Source organism: Suncus etruscus, chromosome 14, assembly GCF_024139225.1.
Source record: "Suncus etruscus isolate mSunEtr1 chromosome 14, mSunEtr1.pri.cur, whole genome shotgun sequence".
NCBI classification, from domain to species: domain Eukaryota; kingdom Metazoa; phylum Chordata; class Mammalia; order Eulipotyphla; family Soricidae; genus Suncus; species Suncus etruscus.
The window spans coordinates 2553765-2578396 of record NC_064861.1 but is presented as its reverse complement, the minus strand read 5'-3'; the positions used below and the strand labels follow the sequence as shown (position 1 = coordinate 2578396).

The 24632-nt window shown below is 49.6% G+C and overlaps 1 protein-coding gene across 1 annotated transcript in view; it reads left to right on the top strand.

Moving 5' to 3' along the window:
- Positions 1 to 813: 813 nt before the first annotated feature.
- Positions 814 to 24632, top strand: part of CENPE (centromere protein E) — a 44374-nt gene continuing 20555 nt past the window's right edge. Inside the window, exons 1-28 of the mRNA XM_049786536.1 lie at positions 814 to 869; positions 1953 to 2044; positions 3012 to 3101; positions 3204 to 3322; positions 3914 to 4033; positions 4508 to 4589; positions 4689 to 4756; positions 4841 to 4906; positions 5295 to 5346; positions 5626 to 5713; positions 5903 to 6032; positions 7684 to 7803; positions 8785 to 8943; positions 12301 to 12448; positions 13643 to 13731; positions 14797 to 14964; positions 16844 to 16918; positions 17086 to 17205; positions 17364 to 17486; positions 17611 to 17776; positions 18473 to 18627; positions 19604 to 19894; positions 19999 to 20271; positions 20349 to 20468; positions 22162 to 22341; positions 22999 to 23133; positions 24048 to 24275; positions 24372 to 24476. Of these exons, the coding sequence (XP_049642493.1) occupies positions 814 to 869; positions 1953 to 2044; positions 3012 to 3101; positions 3204 to 3322; positions 3914 to 4033; positions 4508 to 4589; positions 4689 to 4756; positions 4841 to 4906; positions 5295 to 5346; positions 5626 to 5713; positions 5903 to 6032; positions 7684 to 7803; positions 8785 to 8943; positions 12301 to 12448; positions 13643 to 13731; positions 14797 to 14964; positions 16844 to 16918; positions 17086 to 17205; positions 17364 to 17486; positions 17611 to 17776; positions 18473 to 18627; positions 19604 to 19894; positions 19999 to 20271; positions 20349 to 20468; positions 22162 to 22341; positions 22999 to 23133; positions 24048 to 24275; positions 24372 to 24476 (3618 nt within the window). The remainder of the gene's footprint in view (positions 870 to 1952; positions 2045 to 3011; positions 3102 to 3203; positions 3323 to 3913; positions 4034 to 4507; positions 4590 to 4688; positions 4757 to 4840; positions 4907 to 5294; positions 5347 to 5625; positions 5714 to 5902; positions 6033 to 7683; positions 7804 to 8784; positions 8944 to 12300; positions 12449 to 13642; positions 13732 to 14796; positions 14965 to 16843; positions 16919 to 17085; positions 17206 to 17363; positions 17487 to 17610; positions 17777 to 18472; positions 18628 to 19603; positions 19895 to 19998; positions 20272 to 20348; positions 20469 to 22161; positions 22342 to 22998; positions 23134 to 24047; positions 24276 to 24371; positions 24477 to 24632) is intronic.

Below are 24632 nucleotides of genomic sequence, written 5' to 3'. Positions count from 1 at the left end.
CAAATTAAGAATCCTAACAGGTCCACATTTCAAATGTCTTCATATACAACAGATATCTGTGTTCAAGTTGCAGCAAAATGCAGGATTTTATCTTTTCTTGTATTAACTTCTTAAAGTTAAGAGCTACCAATATTTGCTAAACTGTTCATTCTAAAATCATAGACAGTAAAAGGTAATTGAGTCCTCCCTGCTGCCCCAATAAAACCAGGTGTATTTGTGTGTATGTTTAGAAAGTAAGGCAATATATAGTGAGTCACTGGATAGTCTGTTTCAATTTTTTGTTTTGGGAGCCACACCCGGAGATGCTCAGCACTTACTCCTGTCTCAGTGCTCAGGGATCACCTTATCGGTACTTAGAGGACAGACGGTCGCGCTCCCGCCCCGGAGGCTTCTCGGGGAGGCCCGGCCGCGGCGGGGCAGGCGCTGCTCCGTGCGTGCCCGTGCGTGCTTCGGAGGGCCTCCGGGCCCACTCGCCCAGGAAGCTCCACGCTCGGGGGTCACGGTGCCGGGGACCCGGGGTCGCACGCGCAGCGCTCGGGGCGCGGGCAGTAGCCGGGCCTGAGCTCGGGGCGCGCAGGAGCCCCGAGGCCGAGCCCGAGGCCGAGCCCGAGCCCGAGCCTCCGCCCGCTCGGCGTTCCCGGGCAAGCCACGCCCCCTCGGGGCCGCGCACGCGCATGCGCACGCGGCGCGGCCAATCAGGCGCCGCGCCGGGAAATTTAAAGTTGGCGGCGGCGGCGGCGGCGGCGGCGGCGGCGTCCGCATCGTGTGTGCAACGGCGTCTGCCTCGGCGTCGGGGGCGCAGGCGCGGGCGCGATGGCCGAGGAGAGCGCGGTGGCCGTGTGCGTGCGGGTCCGGCCCCTCAACAGCAGGTGAGGCGCGGGTGGGCAGCGCGGCGCCGGGGCGGCCGGAAGAGTCCGGGCCGTGCCCCCGCAGGCCCCGGCCGGGTGGGAGCGAGCGAGGGGCGTGGGCCGGGAGTCACCGCAGGCCCGGCCTGGCCGGGGGGCGCCGAGGAGGCAGCCTGCGGAGGAGCCGGGCCGCGAGCGCCCAAGCAAACGTCTCTTGGCCGCCGGGAAGGAAGGGCCGGGCCGGGACGGGGCGCGACGCGACGCGACGCGACGCGACGCGACGCGACGCCCTTTCTCGTGCCCTGAGGAGCTTCCGAGCGCCCTGCGCCACTTCGCGAAAGAAATTCATTTCCAGAAAGCGCCTCGCAAGCGGGCACGACTGATCCTGCTGCATTTGTTTCGGGATCAGGGAAGTCAAAGGGGTCGGAGAGAACTCAGGAAACACGAAAGTAGCGTGGACCAGGAGGAAAATGGAAATGACTGTATCCCCCAGTCAGTAGCGCAGTGCAGAAGGTTTAGTGACCTCTGTGTTTTTCAAAGATCAGACATCAATAAAATGCAACCCAAAAAGCGTACGGCATAGGCACCGCAAAATTGGGGGAAGGTAGAAAAGCAAAACCTTTGGCCTAACAACATCAAGTTGTTAGTTGACTGTGGGTAGGGCCATGAGGGCTACCCATCAAGTACCCTGGCGTAAGATGACTAACTACAGGCCGCAGGCAGACTGAGCTGTCTAACCCCAGCGTCCTTCCTTGTGGTCCCAGCAAAAGCTCTTCACCATCACACTTGTGCCGTCAGGTTTCTGGAGTTAGAGACAGGTCCGGTGTCAAAGACTGTCTTCTGGTCTCATCTCGCCATCAGGTGGCAGTGCAGAGAACCCTGCCCCGAAAGCAGGTGGTGGCAGTGGTTACCAAGTCATCAGGGTGTCCTATGAACACTCTGGACTAAGTGATACCAGGGCAGCAGTAGGGCCTTCCTGGTAGAAGCCTAATTCCTGGTGCTGATGACACCCTTTTGAAAGGGTGGGCCCCCAAGCACACTTTTCCAGGAAGCCAGGTACCCCCAAGACTGCCCGTCACACCAAAATGTGGCTTTTCCTTCTCACAGAGAAGAAGCACTCGGAGAGAATTCCCAGGTTTACTGGAAAACTGGCGATAATGCTATTTACCAAGTCGATGGAAGTAAATCATTCGGTTTTGGTAAGAACATCACCATTGCTATTTTAGGAGTGAGACAGAGAGCACTGAGGCTAAGGCTGAGTCTTGTCTGCAACCAACTCCAGTTCTGTCCCTATCACCCTCATACCGTTCCCCCAAACATTGCCAGCAGTGGTCGCTGAGCATCTCCCACAAACATAAACGGTTATCCCATACCCTAGGGTCCCCGCTGTCTGCGGGCTAAGCTGGGGGTGAGGGGAGAGGCATCATGGAAAGCTCTGGAGCACAGAGACAGGAAAGGACCGTGTGGTGCATTAAACATGGCACTTGGAAAGTGGGGGAGCCCCTCCCCCCCCCCTCGCTTCAGACTCAGGCCTGCAGCTGAAGCAGGAGCACTGAGTACCTCTTAAAGGTAGCACGGTCTAGCCCTCATGGCCCTACCCACAGTCAGGAAGCTGGAGCTGCTACATTTCTCCTCGTTGGCCTCTTTGGTGCCTCTGGGCTTTACACCTGCAGCTGGGAACTCTGGTATACTGTGGGCTGACAATTCGTTAGGATGGGGGTGTATGGCTACCACAGACAAGGGGACTGAGACATGGAAATTTTTGCTCCAGAAGTCAAAAGTAGGGCTGGAGCAATAGCACAGCGGGGAAGGCATTTGCCTTACATATGGCCGGCCTGGATTTGATCCCCAGCATCCCATATGGTCCCCTGAGCCTGCCAGGAATAATTTCTGAGGGTGTGGCCAAAATAAAAAGTCATAAGCTTGCAAGTAGCCACTTAGGGGCATGAATGAGACATGCACAATAGCCCTGCCTCCTTCCACCACTTCAGCTTCCTGGTGTACTCCTTTAGACCACCATACATGGGCCTATGTAAGTGTGTTTCAGGTCCAGCCCACCAAGAACACTGCATCTGAGATATTTTATTGGACTGGAACCAACAATGTTCTTGATTTGAGAGGACACACATATGGCTTGGATGAAACTGCTTTGGTGCTTGTTTTCAGATCGTGTCTTCAGCTTTGAGGAGAGCACTAAGAACGTGTATGAAGAAATCGCCATGCCCATCATCAACTCTGCCATCCAAGGGTACAATGGTCTGTACCCAACAGAAAGCGCCATCATCGGGCATGTCGGCCCCTAAGCAATTATATCGGTGTTATCCATACACATGTGTGAGTATGTGTTGTTCTTTGCAGGTACCATCTTTGCCTACGGACAAACTGCTTCCGGGAAGACCTACACCATGATGGGCAGCAAAGATAACCTGGGGGTAATTCCCAGAGCCATTCATGATATCTTCCAGAAGATTCAGAAGGTACGTCAAAGTCACAAGATTCATTTTACATATTTGGTACCCAGGGATTTCCAAAACATTTGTCTGTGTGGCCAGAGGAAGTTGGTTGAGCTGGGAGAAGAGGCAGAGCAGAGATTCAGTTTCCCTTCAACATTACTGTTCAGGGATTATAGCGATAGCATAGTGGGGAGGGAGTTTGCCTTGCACCCAGTGACCCAAGTTTGATCCCCAGCATCCCTTAGGGTCCCCTGAGTCTGTCAGGAGTGATTCCTGAGCACAGAGCCAGGAGTAACCTCTGAACATGGCTGGGTACTGGAATGTGGGGGACAGAAGGGGTATGTGACTTTCCTCTCACCTGTGCTGTGGGTATTGTTTGAACCCCCCAGCATGGTTTTATTTTGAGCTCAGAGTCGGGCTTCTAAAAGCACCTTCCTTGGGTAATCTGTCTCTTTTGAGATGAAGCTTTTATAGTAGTAATTGCAGATGTAAAACCAGAGGGTTGGTGCTGTGTCCCGTGGGTGTGTCCCAAAGAATCCTGGAAGGTTCAGTTCATACAGGCTCAGGGTCAGGTTCCAGGATTGAGAGGCCCCTCCCTGACTGATGCTTCTGCAGTTTCCAGACAGGGAGTTTCTCCTGCGCGTGTCATACATGGAGATCTACAATGAGACCATCACAGACTTGTTGTGTGACACCCAGAAAATGAAGCCACTGATCATTCGGGAAGATTATAATGTGGGTCCTATCCCATCCCCACCTCAGACCATGACCTATGTGATGTAAAGAATGTAGTTGGGATTATTGTTACGCAGCATTTGCCTTAGGTGTCTATGTGGTGAGAGGGAGGGAGAGACAGAGATGGGGTGGGCGGAGGAGAGAGAGAGATCTGCTAAGCATTGCTGAAAGTGTCCTAAGGCACAGCAATGTGACCAAGCTTTGTGGCTGGATGGTTTGGGTCAGCCCCCAGTGATGTGACAGGAGCAGCTGGGGCTAGGAGGCTTCACAGTGCTGGGGACCCATATTCAGTGCTTACCAAGCTCAACTTCAGACCCACCTCCTCCGCCCCAGCACGGTCATTTCTGACCGTTCTCTCACACATTTACACGGGTCCTGAGAGCAGAACTGCCAGGTCCTGCCCAGCAAGGGTGGCTCCTCCCTTCACAGCCCCTTTCAGCCCCACTCAACCCTCTTCCTCTGCCCTCCCTTTAGAGGAATGTGTATGTGTCCGACCTCATGGAAGAAGTGGTCTACACATCCGACATGGCCTTGAAGTGGATCACCAAGGGCGAGAGTGAGGCTCGGTGCTGACGGGGGGTAGGGGAGAGCAAGCATGACCCCATCTCCTCCTCAGTCTCCACATGCACACCTTAATCTGCACCTTTTCCCCCAGAGAACCGGCATTACGGGATCACAAAAATGAACCAGAGGAGCAGCCGCTCGCATACCATCTTCAGGATGGTAAGTGTCGCCATGTGCACTGTGCCAGCTCCAAGCAGGTTTCCTCTGGCCAGCATGGTTCCTCACACGGCCTTTCCTGCCTAGATTCTGGAAAGCAGAGAGAAAGGAGACCCTTCAAGCTGCGAGGGTGCTGTGAAGGTGTCCCATCTGGTGAGAGTTTGCTTTCTCTAACCTTTATTTGGGGGTGCTCAGGTCGCCAAACCCCTTCCTGTGGCCCAGCCCGAAGGCACAAGGATGCAGTTGTGTTTGGAGCCTCCAAGGCCACCTCTGGTGACGCTTAAGGCTTGGGGGACCATGCAGAGCTGGGATCAGTCCCTGGGTTGCCATGAGCAAGTCAGGGCCCCGACCGCCTGCTTGGCTGCCCTGGGCGCGCGTTTTCCCTGGAACTGACTGGTTCAGGGGCTCTGTCTCAGGGCTTGGTCTGACCAGCAGTGAGGCAAGTCTTGAGGCAGACCCAGGTCCTGTGGCCCCGGCCCCCTCGTTAGAGCACTAAGACTTACCTGTGCAACACCACCCTGAGCTCTTCCTCATTCTGCAGAACCTGGTGGACCTGGCAGGCAGCGAACGAGCCGCTCAGACTGGCGCTGAAGGCAAGGGTGACAGGCATAGGGGAGGACCTCGAGGAGGGGGGCTTTCCTGGGGAGAGTGGTTGACCCCCTTGGGATACAGGATCATTTAAACCAGGGTCACCTCCTGCTGAGTCACTGTCTCTGGGGTCACTGTCTTGTGGGGTCTCCTCTTCCCGCCCAATCTCTACTGCTCCAATCCCAGCTCTATGGACACCGAGCTCAGGTCTGACCCTGAGGCTGAACTGCATGCTGGGTAACTCCCAGCAACTCCAATGACGCCTGTGCCCCGGACTTCCACAGGTATGCGGCTCAAGGAAGGCTGCAACATCAACCGAAGCCTGTTCATCCTGGGACAGGTGATCAAGAAACTGAGTGACGAGCAGGCTGGGTGAGTGGCCCTTGGCACTTGGCTGTTTTGGCCCTGACCCCTATCCCCGTGCGTGACCTTGAGCTGCTTCTATGTGTCCAACTAGTTTGCTCTACCCACTCATCTGGGTGCCAGTTAGTGTGTCAGACCAGTCTCTCTGCTCATTGGTTCCCAACCCTGCCTCTCCCTTCCCCACTCCTGCCTCACCAGCGGCTTCATCAACTATCGGGATAGCAAACTGACCCGCATCCTGCAGAACTCGCTGGGTGGTAACGCCAAGACCCGCATCATCTGTACCGTCACGCCCATGTCCTACGACGAGACCCTCAGCACCCTGCAGGTGTGTCACAGTTATTCTCGGACAAAGGGGGTGTGTTGGCAAAGACTTGGAACCCAGTTGTGGGGTGAAGCCATGTCTTGGGGCTTCCCAGGTGCCAGCAACTAAGCCACATCTCACCCCCCAAAAATTATCTTTCGGGGAATAAATGAAATGAACAGTGGGACTGTTAGCCATGAAAACAATCAGCATAAAGTTAATGTATATTGTGCATTAACCTGTGTTTTCTACTCTGGATTTGAGGCTGCCAGGTGGTGCTGGGGGACCCTGGGGACTCCACACATACAGGGCCTCTCAGCCCCCAGCGCGGCCTTCGTTCCCCGCCCCCACGCGACATTGTCCACGTCCCAGCCTGCAGGCTTTGCCGTGGCCTATTTTGTCCCATTAGAATGATTTTTCCTTAAACAGCTCCCCCACCCTTTTTTTGTTTTTGTTTTTGGGTCACACCCGGCAGCGCTCAGGGGTTACTCCTGGCTCTACGCTCAGAAATCGCCCCCGGTAGGCTCGGGGGACCATATGGGATGTTGGGATTTGAACCTCCGTCCTTTGTCCTTTTGCATGCTAGCAAACACCTTAATGCTGTGCTATCTCTTCAGCCCCCTGCTCCCTTTTTTTTTTGGGGGGGGGGGGGCTCACACCTGGCAGTGCTCGGGTTACTCCTGGCTCCATGCTCAGAAATCGCTCCAGGCAGGCACGGGGGACCATATGGAATGCTGGTATTTGAACCAATGACCTTCTGCATGAAAGGCAAATGCCTTACCTCCATGCTATCTCTCCAGTCCCAGCCTTTTTTTTTTTTTTTATAACAAAATGAATCTGTCTTTTTCACAAATGAAAAATTAGCATCACTTTCAAGAAGTAAATGATCTGAGAAAAGATAGGCTGAATGGTGGCGACAAAATTATTCTGATATTCCTATTAGTTGGGCTTCCTGCTTCTGCTCTGAGCCGAAGATCTCTCTGCTCCATATGTGTTTACACACACAGAGTCACACACATATATGTGTTGTTGTTGTTTTTTTAAATTGGTTTTTGGGCCACATTCAGCAGCACTCGGGTGGTTACTCCTGGCTCTGCTTTTAGAATCACTCCTTACTGGCTCAGGGGACCATATGGGATTCCTAGGATTGATCCCAGGTCAGCTGCATGCAAGGCAAATGCCCTCCCCATGGAGCGATAGGTATAGGGGTTATGTCCCCAATTTTTTACTGATCAATTTCTGTGGGGAAAGAGGCCTCCCAGTGATTCCTAATCAGTCCCAAGAGTCCACAGTGAGGGGCCAAGGGAGTGGTGCTCTAGCCTGCAGACTGGTCGGGCCTCCAGGTCTGCATGCAAATCAAGGACCTTGATCTCTTTTTTGCCTCTCAGGCCCCTTTCCTCTTTTTTTTTTTTTTTTGAGATACGCCAAGGCAGCATCGTGTGTATGCAGCCGTCACCTTCACACATTCACCTAGAATCATAGAGACTAATTCAGAGCCAGGCAGAGTTGCCAGGGGACAAGGCGTGCTTGGGAGCGAGTGCTGGCCAGGGCAGCATCTCTCAGGAAGGACACTGCCCAGAGGCTAGTGACCAGCGACCAAGAGTCTGGGCCACTGATAGTAGCTGCCTTTTTGGGAGTCGCTACCCTGGTGTTGACTCCTCTCCTGGCCCTGCAGTTTGCCAGCACAGCCAAGTACATGAAGAACACTCCATATGTGAATGAAGTATCCAGCGACGAGGCACTCCTGAAGCGCTACCGGAAAGAGATCATGGACCTCAAGAAGCAGCTGGAGGAGGTGCATGTGGGAGTGACCCTGGGCGGGGAGGGACAGGGCTACTGGACGTTTCTATGCCTCCTTCCTTCCCTCCACAACCAAATCCTAGAAGTTTACAAATCCCTGGGGTCACCTGGGTTCTCTTTGTTTCCCCCGGGCAGGCTTGGGCAATTTCTCCTTGGTGTCAACTGAAGCAGCCTTTTCTTGCCACTGTCACGTGTAGGAAGGGGGCAGCTTGAGAGCGACCTGCTCGGCTGTCCTGCCCTTAGCTGTAGCACGTTATCTCATTCTCTTGACCCCAGAGAGCCCCCTGACAAGGCACAGCCCCAACCTTAGCTGTCCTGGCCCCAGATGTTGTGAAAAACATACATCTTTTAAGGCTTTGTTTTTGTTTTGTTTTGTTTGGGGGCCTCATGTGGTGTTCTCAGGTTATTCCTGCCTCTGCACTTGGGGATCAATCTTGGCAGTTATTTATTTTTTGTTTATTTTTTGGGTTTTGTGCAGTACTTCTGGCCCAGGAATCACCTTATGGTATAGTGGGGATCAAACCTGCATTAGCCTCGAGGCAAGGCAAATGCCCTACCGGCTGTGCTATCACTCTGGCCTTTAGCCCTTTCTGCTGATACTTGGGGGACCAAAAGGGATGCCAAGGTGATCGAACCTGGGTCAGCCACATGCAAGGCAAGTGCCCTCTCCACTGTGCTATCACTCTGGCCCCTCAGCTGTGTCCATGCCTGAGCTTGGTGGCAAGACGCTTACAGAGTGTGGCAGTCCCTGGCTGGGACTATGTTCTGTGGCCACCAGCTACCTCACCTGTATTCTGAACCCCTTAGTCCCTTTTGAGAGACCCACCTCAGAGGAAGAAACAAGTTTCACTTCACCAGAAGCCCCAGCAATGATGGATTAGGTTGCAGCACGTTAGCCTCCTGTTCTGGGCGCTGCCACCGAGATTCAGCCCCAGTTAGCAACAGCACTGATGTGACCCACTTTTTCCTCCCGTAGGTTTCCTTAGAGACCCGGGCCCAGGCCATGGAGAAAGACCAACTGGCTCAACTTTTGGAAGAAAAAGACTTGCTTCAAAAAGTGCAGATTGAGAAAATCCAAAACCTGACCCGCATGCTAGTGACCTCCTCTTCCCTCTCGTCACAGCAAGAGTTGAAGGTAGGACAGGGCAGGACTCAGATGGGCAGGGGCGAGCTTGCTGCCCCAGTCATGGCAGCAAGTCTTTAGAAAACCTGAGTGTTCTGGATGCCTAAGGAGCTTATCCCTGACCCCCATTTCTACACATACAGGTCATCATTCTGAAGATTTGCAACAGGGCCTGGGGATAGATGGCCATATGCTGCTTTTATTAATTTTAATTTTGGGGTCACACCCAGCAGTACTAAGGGGTTATTCCTATCTCTGCACTCAGGAATCGCCCCTGGTGAAGCTTAGCTTAGGGAACCATATGAGACACTGGGGATGGAACCCAGGTTGGCCTCGTGCAAGGCAAATGCCTTATCGATTATGCTATCTGTTGTTCTGGCCCTGCAGTATCCTTCTTAATGCAGGAGCATGTGTGATATTAATGCAGGAACTAGTGATCGGGAGTGTGTTGATGGCAATACAGGTGATAAATGACTGGGGGCACCTGTGCTATTGAAGCCATCTAAGTGATACTGTATAGAGCCTGGGATCTGTGTTGTTGACAGGGTCCTATCTCCCAATTCACCTCATCTAGATCCCAGAAAAGCATAGATGTGAGCCTTCAAATAAAAGAAAGTCCTTTAGAGTGTATCGGAAGATCTGCACAGATTTGTTTTTTCTTTTTGCTTTGTTTTGTTTTTGAGTTACACCCATTAGTGCTTAGGAATCACTCCTGGTGGGCTTGGGACCATATGGAATGCTGGGAATTGAACCTGGGTTGGCCTACTGCAAGGCAAATGCTCTCCCTGCTGTTCTGTTGCTCCAGCCCTTTTTATTTTTTTTTTATTTATTTATTTTTATTTATTTTTTGCTTCTGGGTCACACCCAGCAGCACTCAGGGCTTACTCCTGGCTTTCCGCTCAGAAATTGCTCCTGGCAGGTTCAGGGACCAAATGGGATGTCAGGAATAGATGCTGGTTCTGTCCTGGGTTGGCCGTGTGCAAGCAAGGCAAATGCCCTACCACTGTGCAATCGCTCTGGCCCATGCCCCCCCCTTTTTTTTTAATTTCCTAGGATTTTATTGTTTCATTACATATTAAGGTAAATAAAAAACAATCTTTATGTTCTCACTTGCAAAATGTGAGAATTGACTGATGATTTTCCAAAATCTTTTTATTCGAAATGTTGTGAGACACCTAGATTCTTTTTTTTTAATTATTTTTTATTTTTAATTATGAGAACAAAGATGCAGACAAGGTAAAGTTACAATGGAAGGACAATCACCCGTAACGTAATTCTCAGAAGTCCCCTTGCTGATATCTTAACTTTGAACTTTCAGCCAAAGAGCATTAAGATAAATAAAACAGAATCCATGTATAATTACTTTGTCCCTCAAGTCCCCAGATTGTAATACATTATAATATTTCTTAGCATCAGACAAAGCAATCTAAAGCCATAAAACTTATGTTACTCCTTAGACATTAGAGGCATAGTATTTTTTTACATTTCCATGTACATGCATATTAGTTTAAGATAACCTCAAAGGTTTAAGTGGGTTTTGTTTTTTTTAAGGATTAGAGTCAAAGGAGCACAGTAAAAACGGTGTTAGAGTGACAATTGTTGTTTGCATAGGCCCACCAAAATATGAGGGGCATGGAAAGAAATAACTTTGGCCTAAATACAAAGAGACCCTACCCCTGAAGTTTCCTGGCATAAGACCAACTCTAGGCTTCAGGCAAGTTATCGTCCAATCCAAGACATTGTCTGTAGTGCCAACACACTTTTATTTTTCACATAGTCTCTGTTGTTGGTATCATGTTTCTGTATTAAAGATCCTGGAATCTGCATGTCCTACATTGAAGTCAGGATGTGGAGCGTCCTCTTGTTTCACCTCACCATTAAAGGGCAATGCAGGAAGCCCTGTCCTATAAGCAGGTCGTAGTTGTTAAGTCCTCTCAGTGTTAAGGGAAGTCTCTTTTGAGCAGGTCGATGTCTGAGCAGTGGTAGGGTCTAACTTGGATGTTTGTGGATGGCTTCTCTGGTTCAGAGGTGAATGGAAAATGCCCATTCTTCTGAGGCCTGTGCCAAGTCGTTATGTCAATATTCAGGGTGTAAGGTCACTTTGCACTACAAGATTTGTGTGTTCCAATCTCTATTAGATAAGATCTTATTTGTATATATAGTATTTTCCCATTTTAATGTGCATATGCAAAAAAGGATCAATGCCACATGGCGTTATTGGCTCATATGGGGGCCATAAGAACAAGTCCAACAATCCCCAGGACATGGTTCAATCAACAGCATTAAATTGGGGGACTCTTTCACCAAAATTCCTTATTGAACAGCTCACAAAGAGAAGATAAAAAGTGGTTAGAATTGTCACTGTATAAGAGAATATTTAGTAAGACTTATAGCTGTCAGAGAAAAAACACATAAAATATTTAAAAGAAATACGTGTCCATTTTATGTCTTTTGAAATAGTTGGGGGTTGTTACACACAATGCACGTCTTTGGTCTGTGATTAGGATTGTACAGTACTGAAGTTAAAAAGAGTAATGTGGGTTAGTGATGTTTGGAGGGGTGAGAGAGTTAAGGAGTAAAAATGAGCTTTGTAGGGGTGTGGGAAAGGGCAGAATACAAAATGGACATTCTGGATACGCAAAACATAACATAAGGATAGGGAATACTCTTAATACATGTGCCCCTGCCCGGTTTTCCACATGTAGATTGGTCAGAAATTGACAGTGACAAACTTAGTGCAACCGAGCAAATCTCAGCACACCCCAAGTTAGGACCCACCATTTCTGGCCGTCTGGGCTGGAACCCCAGGAAAGCCTGGAGGCTGGGGGCAGAAGAGGGGATGGCTGGGGGCCTATCAAGGCTCCCAGTGCACCCAAGTTAGGGAGAAGGCCTTCCACATGGGGTCTCCCCAAACCCCATGCCGGCTAGAGCTTGCCTCCAGATCAAGAAAGGATCGATAGAGAGCCGGAAGCCAGGATCTGCCCACCCTCCACCCTGTGGCCCCCTTTTTATTTTTTTTTCTCGGTTTTTGGGCCACACCCAGCGTTGCTCAGGGGTTACTCCTGGCTGTCTGCTCAGAAATAGCTCCCGGCAGGCATGGGGGACCATATGGGACACCAGGATTCGAACCAACCACCTTTGGTCCTGGATCGGCTGCTTGCAAGGCAAACACCTCTGTGCTATCTCTCCGGGCCCTGGCCCCCTTTTTTAACTCAGGATATTGTAGACCAGTAAGAGACAGTGCTAGAGACATCATCATCGTACCAACCCTCCCTGCCATGGTTTCAAACATAGAAGACAACTCCCTCACCTGACAGTGTGTTGGAGCTCTGGGATCTGTGTGCTAATAATGTTTTTCTGTCTCTGCAGGCTAAAAAAAGGCGAAGAGTCACTTGGTGCCTTGGCAAGATTAACAAAGTAGAGAATGCCAAGTTCACGGAAGAATTTTCCTTGCCAGCAAGTGTGACCACCAAAACAAACCACTCAGCACTCGGTTTTGTGGGAGAGATGGACAAATGTGAGGCCCTTCTCTGTGATCCCTGGGAGGGAACACCTGGGTGGATAGAGAATGCAGTAGGCTAAGCCACTAATCTCTACACTACATGGTCCTGAGCACTGAATAGGAGTAGCTCCTAAGCACACCTAGAGAAAAGGAGGGACCTTATCCCTCACTGCCATGAACACATTTTGATACAGTGTGCTCTGTGGCACCAGAGGTCAAACCCAGGGTCTCCCGTGAGCAAGGCAGACAGTAGTGCTGAGCCCACCCTGGGCAGCCTCCTTTGTAAGTGCCGTACTGCGTAATCAGATGGGATGATGAGAGATGATCTCAGGAGGTTATGGAAGTCAAGAGTGCGCTCGTGAGTTTCTGTTGTTTTCACATTCATGCAGAATTCTGCACTTATCTTTGTTGGTTGTCTTTTCCCCTAATAACTACCAAAATAAACTGGACTTCAAAGCCTGGAACTCAGCTCATCAATAATTCTCAGACCTCACATGCATGAGGCTCTAGGCTTGATTCCTGGCACCCAAATAAAAAGTGTGTCTGCATAGTGTACCTGTTCAACTTTGTTGACTAAATAGTGTTTATACAGGAATGGTTTTAAAATTATACTCCATAATCCAGAGAGATAGGACAGAGAGTAAGATATTATGCCTTGAATGTGGCCACCTGGCTTCATTCCCCAGAACCCCACGTTGTCCCCTGAGTCCCGCCGGGAGTGATCCCTGTGTGTAGAGCCAAGAGTAAGTCCTGAGCACTGCTAGGTATGGCTCCCGGGGAAAAAAAAAAAAAGGCAAAAAAAAAAAAAAATCCTGTTTCCAGTATTAAAAGATTTTTGTAGGATTTTTGTTTGTTTGTTTTGGACCATACCCGCCAGAGCTCAGGGGTTACTTTTGCCTCTGCACTCAGAACTCACTCCTGGAAGATTCAGGGGGACCAAATGGGATGCTGGGAATCAAACCCAGATCAGCTGTGTGCAAGGCAAACACCCTACCTGCTGTGCTATCACTCCAGTCCCCTATTAAAAGCATTTTAATTAGAATATCATTAATCTGTCCCAGTGATCAAATCTCAGATTTAGAATGTGTCTTATTTGCCTATATTTCGGTGTTAAGCCCAACGAGGCTCATGTCACAGCTCCTTGGAACCCCGAAACTGGCTTGGAGACATGATCAGCCTTTCCCACATCCCTTTCTCTCCTCGTTTCAGCTCTCTGTTCAGAAGCCGACCCCTTCTACAGTACTCTGGATGTGTTAGAGGAAATCGAGTGGAACCCAGCCTCAAAACTCCTGGCATCAGTAAGTGCCCACGTTCTCCACCCCTTCCAAGCCTGGGAGAGTTCAGGAAGGCATAAAACAGGTGGTGTAAAGTGTCAGAATCCTCGTACTTCAGGGAGGGATGATATCAACCAAAATTTACAGTGAAAAATAAGAGTAGATGTATTCTCTGTGGGCATATGGAAATCTATAAAGGGATGTGGTCACAGGTATTGTAGTTGGATTTAGGATCCATGCTTGACTATGTTCAAATGTTCAAAGAACCAAGAATAGTTTAGAAATGCTTTTGTTTTGCATCGTTTTGTTTTGAGGGGCTAGCACCCAGAGGTACTCAGAACTTACACCTGGCTCTGCTTTTGGGGAATTATTCCCAGCAGTGCTAAGGGGACCATATGGGATGTCAGGATCAAATCTGGGTCAGCAGCTTGTAAGCCAAGCAGCCTTACCTACCTGTTGTACCCCTGAAATGCATCATTAATACATATTTTAATTCTGTACCAAAATTGCAGTGCTTCTTGGTAATTTGTTAACCATATTGATTCATTTTTACCAATTAGGTGAGTGTGTAGGCAGCTTCTCTCTCTCACACTCGCTCGCTCTCGCTCTTTCTCTTTCATTCTCTTGCTCTTTTCTCACTCTCAAAAGTTCCCTGTATTTTTTTTCTTTTTTGGTTTTTTGAAATGCCTGGTGTTTCTGTTCTTTCACTCATTGTGGAACTAGATCTCTGAAGACAAAAGTGAGTGCCCTGTTGACTCATGCTGACTTCCGACCTCATCTCTCTACATTAGGGACATAAAGCAGGGCAGTTGAGGATGCTTACTCCTGGACCTGAAGCCAGCCAGCCCAGTCTTTGTTCTTTGACATGTTCTGTCCATTAAGGTAGTTTCTTGTCATAGTCCACTCCAGACTAGGCTAGACCACTGGGCAGAGAGTGAAGGAAGAGAAAGGTTACTTGGTGGCACGAGCCTGTGCCAGTTCACAAGTGATCGCATGGGGAGCTGATCATTTCCTCAGTGTACCTTCAGTGGGAATCAGGCACTGTCTGTGGTGGCCCTCCAACCAGAACGTGCCTCTCTCTTGCAACAGGATAACTCAGAGAGCCAGTTGAGATCACTTTGTGCTGACTATGATCATCTGGTCCTGGACTATGAGCGACTAAGGAGAGAAAATGAAGAGATGGAAATAAAATTAAAAGAAAAGAAGGACTTGGATGAATTTGAGGCTCTCGAAAGAAAAGCTGAAAAAGATCAAGAGGTAATGGGCACATGAACTCGAACCTTTTTCAGAGCTTTGCTAAGCACTATCCTCAGAAATGTGTGCTTCTGGACCTGAGAGATGGCTCAGCGGACCACGGCACAGGCTTTGCATGTTGAAGATCCACGTTGCATCACGTTGTCCCTTCTAGTTCATTGTCCTGGCTGGTTTGTGGCTTTTCACCCAAGTCACCCACCAGATATGCAGCTGAGGCTATGTGCAGGGTCCCAGCATAGAATGCCTGTTGTCTGCAGCCCAGCCTGGTTCCACTAGCTCCCTCTGTTCCTGCAGCAGTGCAGGCTTTGGCTCTGGGAATCCCCAGGCCAACAGGGACTAAGTAGCATCGCATACTTGGGCTATTGCTGGAATTTTAGAACACTGCTTGGAAATGTATTTTGTTTTTGTTTGGGGCCCACACCCAGTGATGATCAGGCATTACTCCTAGAAATCACTCCTGGCAGGTTCGGAGATCATATGGAATGCTGCGTGGAAGGCAAATGCCCTCTAGCCCCAAGACATTTTTTGTTGTTTTGGGGCCACACTTGGTGTTGCTTGGGCTACTCCTGTCTCTCTGCTCAGAAGTCACTCCTGGCAGGCTCCGGGGACTATATACGATGCTGGGGATTGAACCCAGGTTCTTCCTGGGTCAGCAGCATGCAAGGCAGACATCCGATTGCTATGCTACACTCCAGTTAGGCAGTTAACTTCTAATTAAAATTATAGTGATTGAATGTTTGTTAGAAGGAATGAAGAAGCTAAACTATCATCAGATTCAGGGAGCAGGAGAGATTTAAGCCTCTCTGTTGCCATTGGTGGTTCACAACTACATGTAATTCAATTCACACGAATGGTGCTGGCATCAGCATGTGGACTTTTTGAACAAAGATTTTCAGTTTAGAGGCTGATGCTTCCTTCTGCCTGCTCAGAACTGACTGGTGATATATGTTATGCTCCCTCTGTTCACGTACACGTACATAATTCTGATGTTTTTATGAATTTGGGTGGATTGTTTGGTTCATGCTTGTTGGCAAATGTGATTTTCTTGCATGAGGTTTAGGACAGAAAAGGAAGGGTAAATGCAGAACCAAACTGAATTTTTATTTTGTTTTGTTTTGTTTGGGTTTGGGTCTGAGGGCTACATCTATCAGTGCACAGGACTTGCTCCTGGCTCTATGCTCAGGATTCACTCTTAGCAGCTCAGGGGACCATAGAGGGTACCAGGAATCAAACTTGGGTAAGCCATATGCCACCCTGCCCACCGTGCATTAGTCTGGCCCCTAGGAGTTTACTTCTTGAGTGGTCTTTCTGCTTTTAGGTAGTTCATTTACATAAAGCAAAACAGAGTAAGCTGCTGAGGCTCACATATGTCTGTGACTGTAGCGAGCAGTCGTAGCACAGCAAGGGCCACACATGATGCTCCCCCAACCTATTACTAAGGGTCCAAGTCTAAGAGTGTGTGCCTAGGAAGAGCTGAATCAGCATGTTCATGACGTAGCACAAGCAAACAGGGCAACTGCATCCTTATGCGTCACAGAGCGCAGCAAAGACTTACTTCATCTCTCAGTGCTGCCTGCGGGTTTGTAGAAAGTAGCTACAGTTCTCATCACATAGGACAGACTAACACGGGCCATGCATGGGTTCTGTTCTGATCTGCTAGTCCTCTGAGAATTTGGGGTGTCTGGATTAGGCTGGGGATTTTTGTCCTTTTTTTTTAAGTGATGAAATGTGCTCCTTTGTGATGGCTTGAAATGTTGATCTTTCCTTGCCTTCCAGTGATTGGGGGGGCTTCTGAAGCAGGAAATGAATGCCTATGTTTTTATTTCCCTTTTGCTTTATTAATTATTAGTTTGCTCTATTGCCTGTTCACATGCTCTTACAGATGCAACTAATTCATGAAATATCCAACCTAAAGAATTTAGTTAAGCATGCAGAAGCATATAATCAAGACCTTGAGGTGAGTGCTCTGGTTGGTATTCTCACCTTAGAATCATATCTAAAACATGCATAATGTTAGAGTTCTGGGATTTTATTATTGATTTAGACTGCAGGCTAAATAATTCTATTCAGTAACAGGGTTCAGATCTAGGTAAGTCATGTCCCACTCTCCTTTTACTCTCGTAGAATGAACTCAGTTCAAAAGCAGAGCAGCTGAGAGAAAAGGAAGACCAGATTAAGCAGCTGCAGAAACAGCTGGACACTCAGAAGTCAGAGAATTTCATAGTGGACCTGTCCTACTCATCGGTAATGATAAACAATCATGAGTGTCTGCAGGCCAGTGGTATCTGTGAGGGAAGTAACTGTGATGGGTAACTGAGGAGGGATACTCAAGGGTGACTACTGTAAGGAGGGCAGCCAGGACCTATGTAGCATGGCCTAACACATGCCTGTGCCCCGTGCAGGAGCCTACAGGGGATCTGAAACAGCTGAGGCAGAGCCTGCTGGATGCCGAAACTGTGGCAATGGACTCTAAGCGAGAATCAGCCTTCCTGAAGGATGAGAATCGAAAGCTGTGTGAGAAGCTAGTACGTGGTGCTGGGAGTGGTATCTGGTGCCACTGGCCCCAGTGGTCTTGCAGGTCCCGGCCGTCTCGGTGGTGCCAGCAGCGCTGGTGGCGGCTGCTCATTCCGCTGCTCCTATGCTCCACAGAAAGAGCAGGCGAGTATGTGCGGGCAGATAGAAAGCGACCTACAAGGCTGCCAACGGCAGCTGGAGGCCAAGAAGAAGATGCAGGCAGACATGGAGAAGGAGCTACAGGCTGCGTTCAGTGAGATCACCGAACTCAATGCCCTCCTGAACAGCAAGGTTCCCAAAGGTACCATGGCTGATCTCTGCAGTATAGAGAATGTACAGAAAAATGGTAGCCAGCCCCCTAAAATACACCAAATACTTTGCAATATTTCAGTAGCTGAAAATCCACACCCTGGAAGCAGGCCTTTGCCTTGCTCCAGTTTGATCCCCAGCACCAGATATGGTCCCCAAGCTCCACCAGGAGAGTCCCTGAGCATTGCTGGGTGTGAACCAAGAACAAATGGACTGAAGCAGAAACCTCATGCCCAAATGAAAACTGATTAAAAAGAAAATCGATTCATGGACCAGAGTTGGTAGCACAGGTTCAATTCCCAGCATCTCAGATGGTCCTCTGAACCTACGAGGAGTAATTCCTGAGCACAAAGCCAGGAGTAACTCCTGAGCATCACTAGGTGTGGGCCAAACCCAGAAAAAAATAGAAAGGATATCGATTCCTTTTTTCCCATTAGCTTATAAGTAAGTCAAGATTATTTTGCATCTGTATTATTTTAAACATTTTCACCTTCGAATTATAAGCTTAGCAATTTTCCCCCTGTGTTTGGAGAGGTAATTGGATGTCCATTGCCTATGTAAGATCATCCGCTTACCAACACTGACTCACTTCACGTGTTTTGCAGGCTCTGACCAAATAATTTAGTGTTCCCTGTAGCCTTAGTGTTCCCAGGGTGTAGCCTATTTCAGTGTGCTGACCATTTTCTAGACACACTCACCACCCTGGCACTGGAAAGGAAGATTTCTGAGCTCCAAAAGGAACTGAAGAAAGAATTGGAAGAAAAGGAGGCTTTGCATAATGAAGTTAATTTGCTCACAGAATTGAAGTCTTTGCCCTCGGAAGTAGAAATACTGAGGAAAGAGGTAAAGACATAACTTTGAATTTTGAAGGAAAGACCTTTGCAACCATACCTGGAACACTTTGTCAGGGCTCATTTATTATTATCATTATTATTACTACTGCTGCTTTATTTAAACACTAGTTTACTAAGCTGTTCATAATACTGTTTTGGCATTCAGTGTTCTAACATCAATCTCACCCCAAGTATGAACTTCCGTCCACCACTTGCCCAGTTTCCCACCTTTCCCCAGGCCTGCTTCCTGTGCAGGCACACAGTGATTTATATTGTTTGTTATAACTAAATAGCTAAAGGAATTATTTTAAAAAATGTCATATCTCACAACAGAGTCACTAAGCCACTGTCTGGTAGCTTACTAATTGCTGCTCATTGAACCTTCTGTATTGTTTTTATTTGTTGAGACTAGTTGGCTTTTGTGCCACTTATGGCCTAATCTGCTGCGCTTCAACTGAGGTGTTCCTACTAAGAATTTGGAGTTTTTGTGCAGCCACATACGTGGCTTCCAGACATACAGAGGAGCTGGGGTAGGCTGTCCAGCCCCCACTCTGAGAAAACCCCAGATGATGGCCCTGGTAGTCCCCAATCCTTTAAGGCTAAGACAACACTAACTCCTTGGGCTCAAATATTGAATCATCCTGCCTGGGTTACCATATCACTGGGGTTGTTCCTTTCCCCCACGATCCCTACATCCCCTTAGAATGACTAGTAAGAAAATAAAGACCCAATCCTGCTGAGTGGTTTTTGTCTTCGTGGTTTCTTGGTCTGATCTTTGCTAGGATGTGGAGAAACTAGAAGCCAGAATTTAGCTCCAAACAGGACCTCGGGTGGTTAGGATGTTATGAGCTGTCACTACCCTTTCTTGGCCAATGCTTGGCCTGCTTTCTTTGGTTCCATTTGTCAGTGAAGGTCTCAAATTAAATCTGTTACAGAGAAAAAATTTTCTCTCCAAAGCCTTCTTTATAGCCGACTCTCCTCCCCAGATCCTTGAGAAATCTGAAGCTCTGTCTCTGGTTACATCTGAAAAGGATAAGCTGCTTTCTGAACTCCTTGCTAAGGACAACAGAGCCCAGGACTTTGTTGGAGAAGTGGAGGAAACCAGAGACGCCACCGCAGCAGGTGCCCAGATGGACTGTCTGAGCTCCAGCGGAGAAATGCCAGCGTCCAAGCATTGCTCTGCTGAGGACCAGTACCAGGCACTCCTGGAGGAGAATTGCAGAAGGGGTGAGGAGCTTACTGAGCTCCACCTGAGGTTGGCCGCCCTGGAGATGGAGGTTGGTCCCGGCCAGGCAGGGGTTTGTTAGGTGGTGGACGGTGCCTGGGCCCCCTCATAGACACCCCCAAGACGCTGGCCTTCTGGCCTTGTCGCATCCTGCAGCTTACTCAGAAAGCCCAGGAACTGCAGCAGCAGATGGCCGAGGGACAAGCTCAGCAGGACAACACACAGCAACTGCAAGTGCAGCTGCAAAGCCAGGAGTCTCGGCTTCAGGATGCAGAGCAAGACAGGGCACGCCTGGCCGAGCAGCTCGAACAAGCCCTCAGGAACGTGAGCATCTTGACACAGGAAAAAGACGCCCTCTGGGAGCTGCAGGCCAGCCTGCAGATGGAACGCAACCAGCTGCAGTGTGACATCCAGGACACAGTGACCATGGTAAGGGTTTCGGGACACGGCATGGCCAGGAGGTGGGGGGGCCTTCTGTCTTCTTCATGCCTTCTATCCGTCTGCAGAACATCGAGACTCAGGAGCAGCTGCGGGAAGCCCTGGAGTCTCTGAGACAGAACCAGGAGACCATCAGCTCCTTGAGGAGGAGACTTGCCGCAGAGCCCAACAGGAACTCAGTGGGAGAAGTGAGCTTACAGAGGGCACAGGCCACTTCCCAGAGCAGTAGGAAGGGACTGTGCTCAGAACACTCCCTGGGGTGGGGTGTGACCAGCAGGTGCTCAGACATTAGCCTCTCACCCTGTGTCCACTCTCATGCCGTTTTGGGTGTTGTTTTGGGAAACTTGGGGAGTTTTTTGTTCTGTTTTCGGGCCACACCTGGCAGTATAAAATAAATTCCCACAGTTTATGAGATCACCCCATGTATTTCTAACCCTTCCCAGATGAGTCTGAAGAAGCGGGTAGAGGTAAAGGATTAATAAACCAAGCCAGTCAGGAAAGTTATCATGGAGTCAGTGGCTTTTCACCTTATGGTCTCTCTACCTGAGCCAAAAATCAGGCTGCCTCTTTCTTCATTAAACCAATACCCATTCAACCAGGAGGGGAAGGGTGGAGTAAGAGCCAGGTGGGCTTTTACATATCAGAGAAAGAGGTTTACGGGAAAGGGAAAAATGGGGGGACGCCTTTGTTTTGGGTTAATAACTGGTGTCACCTTACCTGGCAGAGCTCAGGGCTTAGTCCTGACTGTGCCCCAGGATCATTCCTGACCTGGCTCAGGTCTGGTGCATGTTTTAGTTTGGCTGGTGGGCTTGTTTGTTTGAAGCCATACCTAGCAGTGCACAGGGCTTACTCTTGACAACTCAGGTGTCACCCCTGGTATATGGCTCAGGTCTGATGCATTTCTTGGATTTGTTTGGTTTGGGGGTTTTTTGGTGGTTGTTATTTTGTTTTGTTTTTTTGTCTGTTTTGGGCCACTTTCAGCAGTGCTCAGGACTTACTCCTGACTCTGTTCTGAGACCATTCCTGGGGCCATATGGGGTACTGGGGTGAGGAAGTATTGAATCTAAGTTTGCCCTGTGCAAGGCAAGGCTCTACATCTGTACTATCTCTGGCTCTATATGCATTTTTTTTTTTTTTTTTTTTTTTTTTTTTGGTTTTTGTTAGGGATCTGTTTTTTTGCCAGTGCACTATTCTGGTGGACCAGGGTCCACCCCACATGGATTCACTCCACCCTCGGTCCCTCCAAGGACCCGGCTGTAGAGGGCATCAGGACTTATACACACAAATTCTTGGAAGCGTGAAGTAGACCAGAATAGGTATTCTATGAATCTGTGGGTCCATGTCTGTGGCCACTAGTTCACGGCCTACTGCTGATCCACAGAGGTACATGGGTTGAAAATCCAAGTGTGCCACCTTGGTTGGTACTGCCAATCCATGGACTGACGTGCAGGAGAGGAGTCAGCCACAGGGGTGACAGAGCTGGAAAGCTTGCGGCAGAGTGTTAGTAGGGTTATAGGATGTTGGGCTGTGTCCAACATCTCTTTCCTCGACACCCAACACAATCCCAGCCTCTGGAGGGGTCTAGTTCGAGAGAAAAGGAAGGATGCTGTGGGGTGGGATGTCTGCTGAGGGCGCTAGGACACTGCCCATTCATATACTTAACTGCCCCTGGTGTGGCCAGAGTGTTCTCCCTTCTGGGTGCTCTCCCACCCCAGCTCTCCCCTGAACACCTGGTCTCCAGGCTTTCTTGCCTCACCACAGAGACAAATACAGAACTGCATGCTCAGATTCCGCCCGGAACGTGGCAACCTGTGCGCTGCCACGTGGGCTTCTCTACTGCTCCTCACAAACTCAAAAATCCTCCCATCTTTGACCACACAGCTCTCCAGCAGGGAGGATCAGCCTCTGGAAGCCAGTGCAGTGGCCGTGGTGGAGGATCAGGAGCCAGAGCGAAAGATCTTTTCTTTAATCCGGGAGAAGGAGGAGCTACAGCAGATGCTGGAGCACATGAGGGCAGAGAAGGAGCAGCTGAGGAGTGACCTGCAGGAGAGCATTGAAAGGGTAGGCATGGCTCCGTGCCCTGGTGTGACTGGCCTGGTGTGGCTTCATGGCCAAACATGGCTCCATGGCCTGCTTGCTCCCCCTCATGGCCCTGCCTTTGTACCCCCTATGTGGGGGGAGAGACCATACGGTGCCCTGTAGCCTGTCACGGATTAGGAGGTCACACACTTCCCCAGACTGGTACTCTGCATTCCACATCTGCCAGAGCTCAGAAGCGCTGAGCTTCTCATTGGTCTGGGGTGAAAGGAGCCTCTGGTCACGGAACAGGAGATGTGGAACAAAGAAAGTACAGGAAAACATGTTTTGTTTTGTTTTGTTTTTTTGGTTTTTGGGTCACACCCGGCGGTGCTCAAGGGTTACTCCTGGTTCCACGCTCAGAAATAGCTCCTGGCAGGTACGGGGGACCATATGGGGCACCGGGATTCGAACCAACCACCTTTGCTCCTGGATCAGCTGCTTGCAAGGCAAACGCCGCTGTGCTATCTCTCCGGGCCCAAAAACATGGGTTCTTGGCCTTTGTTAAGTCCATGTTCATTTAGATTATTTCTTTCCAATCCAGTTGGCCCTAGCTTCTTAATCCTTTTAGGTTATAGGACGTGTTTGTACCTGAGTTACTCATGCATTCGTCCTTTTGATTTGGTTGTTATTTAATTCCAGACCATTGAAAACCAAGACGAGTTAAGAATTCTCAGGGAGAAATTTAAAAGTCAACAGGAGATGGTGTCACAAGGCAGTGACCCCAGTGTGGAAAGAGAACGGCTGGCCAGCACTGAGGAGAGGCTAAGGGAGATGGTGAGTGCCCGATCCCACTAATTTCACCTTTGCCCCATTGACTTTTTTTATACTTGAAAGCTTTGATTCTGCAAAAAAAAAAAAAAAATTGTTTAAACATTCTAGTACACTTTCATATGGGGTGTGGAGATAGTTTGGTCCCACCCAACAATGCTTAGGACTTAACTCCTTGCTCTGATACACTTAGAATCACTCCTGGTGGGGCTCAAGGGACCATAAGGAATGCCAGCATTGATCCAGGGTCAGCCTGGTGCTATCTCTCGGGCCTTGGTCTTGGTTTTTGTTTTGTTCAATTTCAGTTCTGGGTGAAGCTCCTAGGATCCTCTCAGCCCTGTGCTCTGAAGCACTATGTGGTGCCAGGAGTCAGACCTGCATCTCAAGCATCAGAGCATGTAGTTAGGCATCTACTCTGTAGCCCAGTGAGCATCTTTGACCATCTTCATCTCTCTGTCCCTCCTCAACTAACCCTATGCCATGGTATCCATTTCTACTGTCTCTCTACCCTCATGTCTCTCGTGGGCCTCAGCCTTGGTGGCTTCAAAGTGCTGGGCCTAGACCCTGCAGGGAGATGGAGGGTGGATGGCCCTTCCTTGTTCCCACACATCTGCCACTCTGTACCACGTTGCACTCCTGAATGCCATCTCTGCGGACAGCCTCCCTGAAAGGAGTGCTGGCCTAAACATGAGCAGGGCCAGGCCTCTTTGGACAGAACTGTGCGGCTATCAGTGGATAGACCATACCCTGCCAGCCTCCACAAGCACTGTTTAGAAGGGTCTTACACCCCAAGTGCTGCAGGTTTTACCTCCACAAGGATAGTAGGCAGGGTCATGAGCACCATTTTGTACAAACTTGTCCAAGAGCATTATCCAAAGGCCAGCCAGCAGAAGAGCCACTGACACCTTTTGTTCCTACAGAGCCAGCGGCTGTGCAAGAAGGAAGAGCAGCTGGTGTGTGCCCAGGAGGAGCTAGGTGCTGCACAGAGCCATGGCTGCAGGGTGGAGAAGTTGGCCCCCAAGCTGCAAGAGAGCCTTACAGAGGTGGACACAACATCTGGAGACAGGTGTAGCCAGTGGTTGCTACAAGAGGCCCTAGAGGCTGGGCAGGAACAGCTGCACAAGCACATCGGACAGCTGGAAGCAGCCGTGAGTCCAGCTGAGCCTCCCCTGGGAAATACTGCCTCAGGAAAAGAGAGGGGACAGGGATTCTCAAGCCCTATGTTTGCATTCTGTTCGGCACAGGCTGAAATGAGCCAGGAAGAGCAAAGAGCTGCTCACAGGACCCCAGCGGAACAGCAGGAAATGCACACAGCTGAGCTGGTGGCACCAGGCAGAGACTTGGCCTGGGTGAGTCCCCACATCTCTATTGACAGAGAGGTGGCTCCTCCCCCAAGGGCCACAAGAGCCTATGATAGGCCCAATCCTGGATTGTGGATAATGGGGTATCACCCTTTAAAAGACCACACCTGTACTAACACCCCACATTTCCCCCAAAGGGGTTGG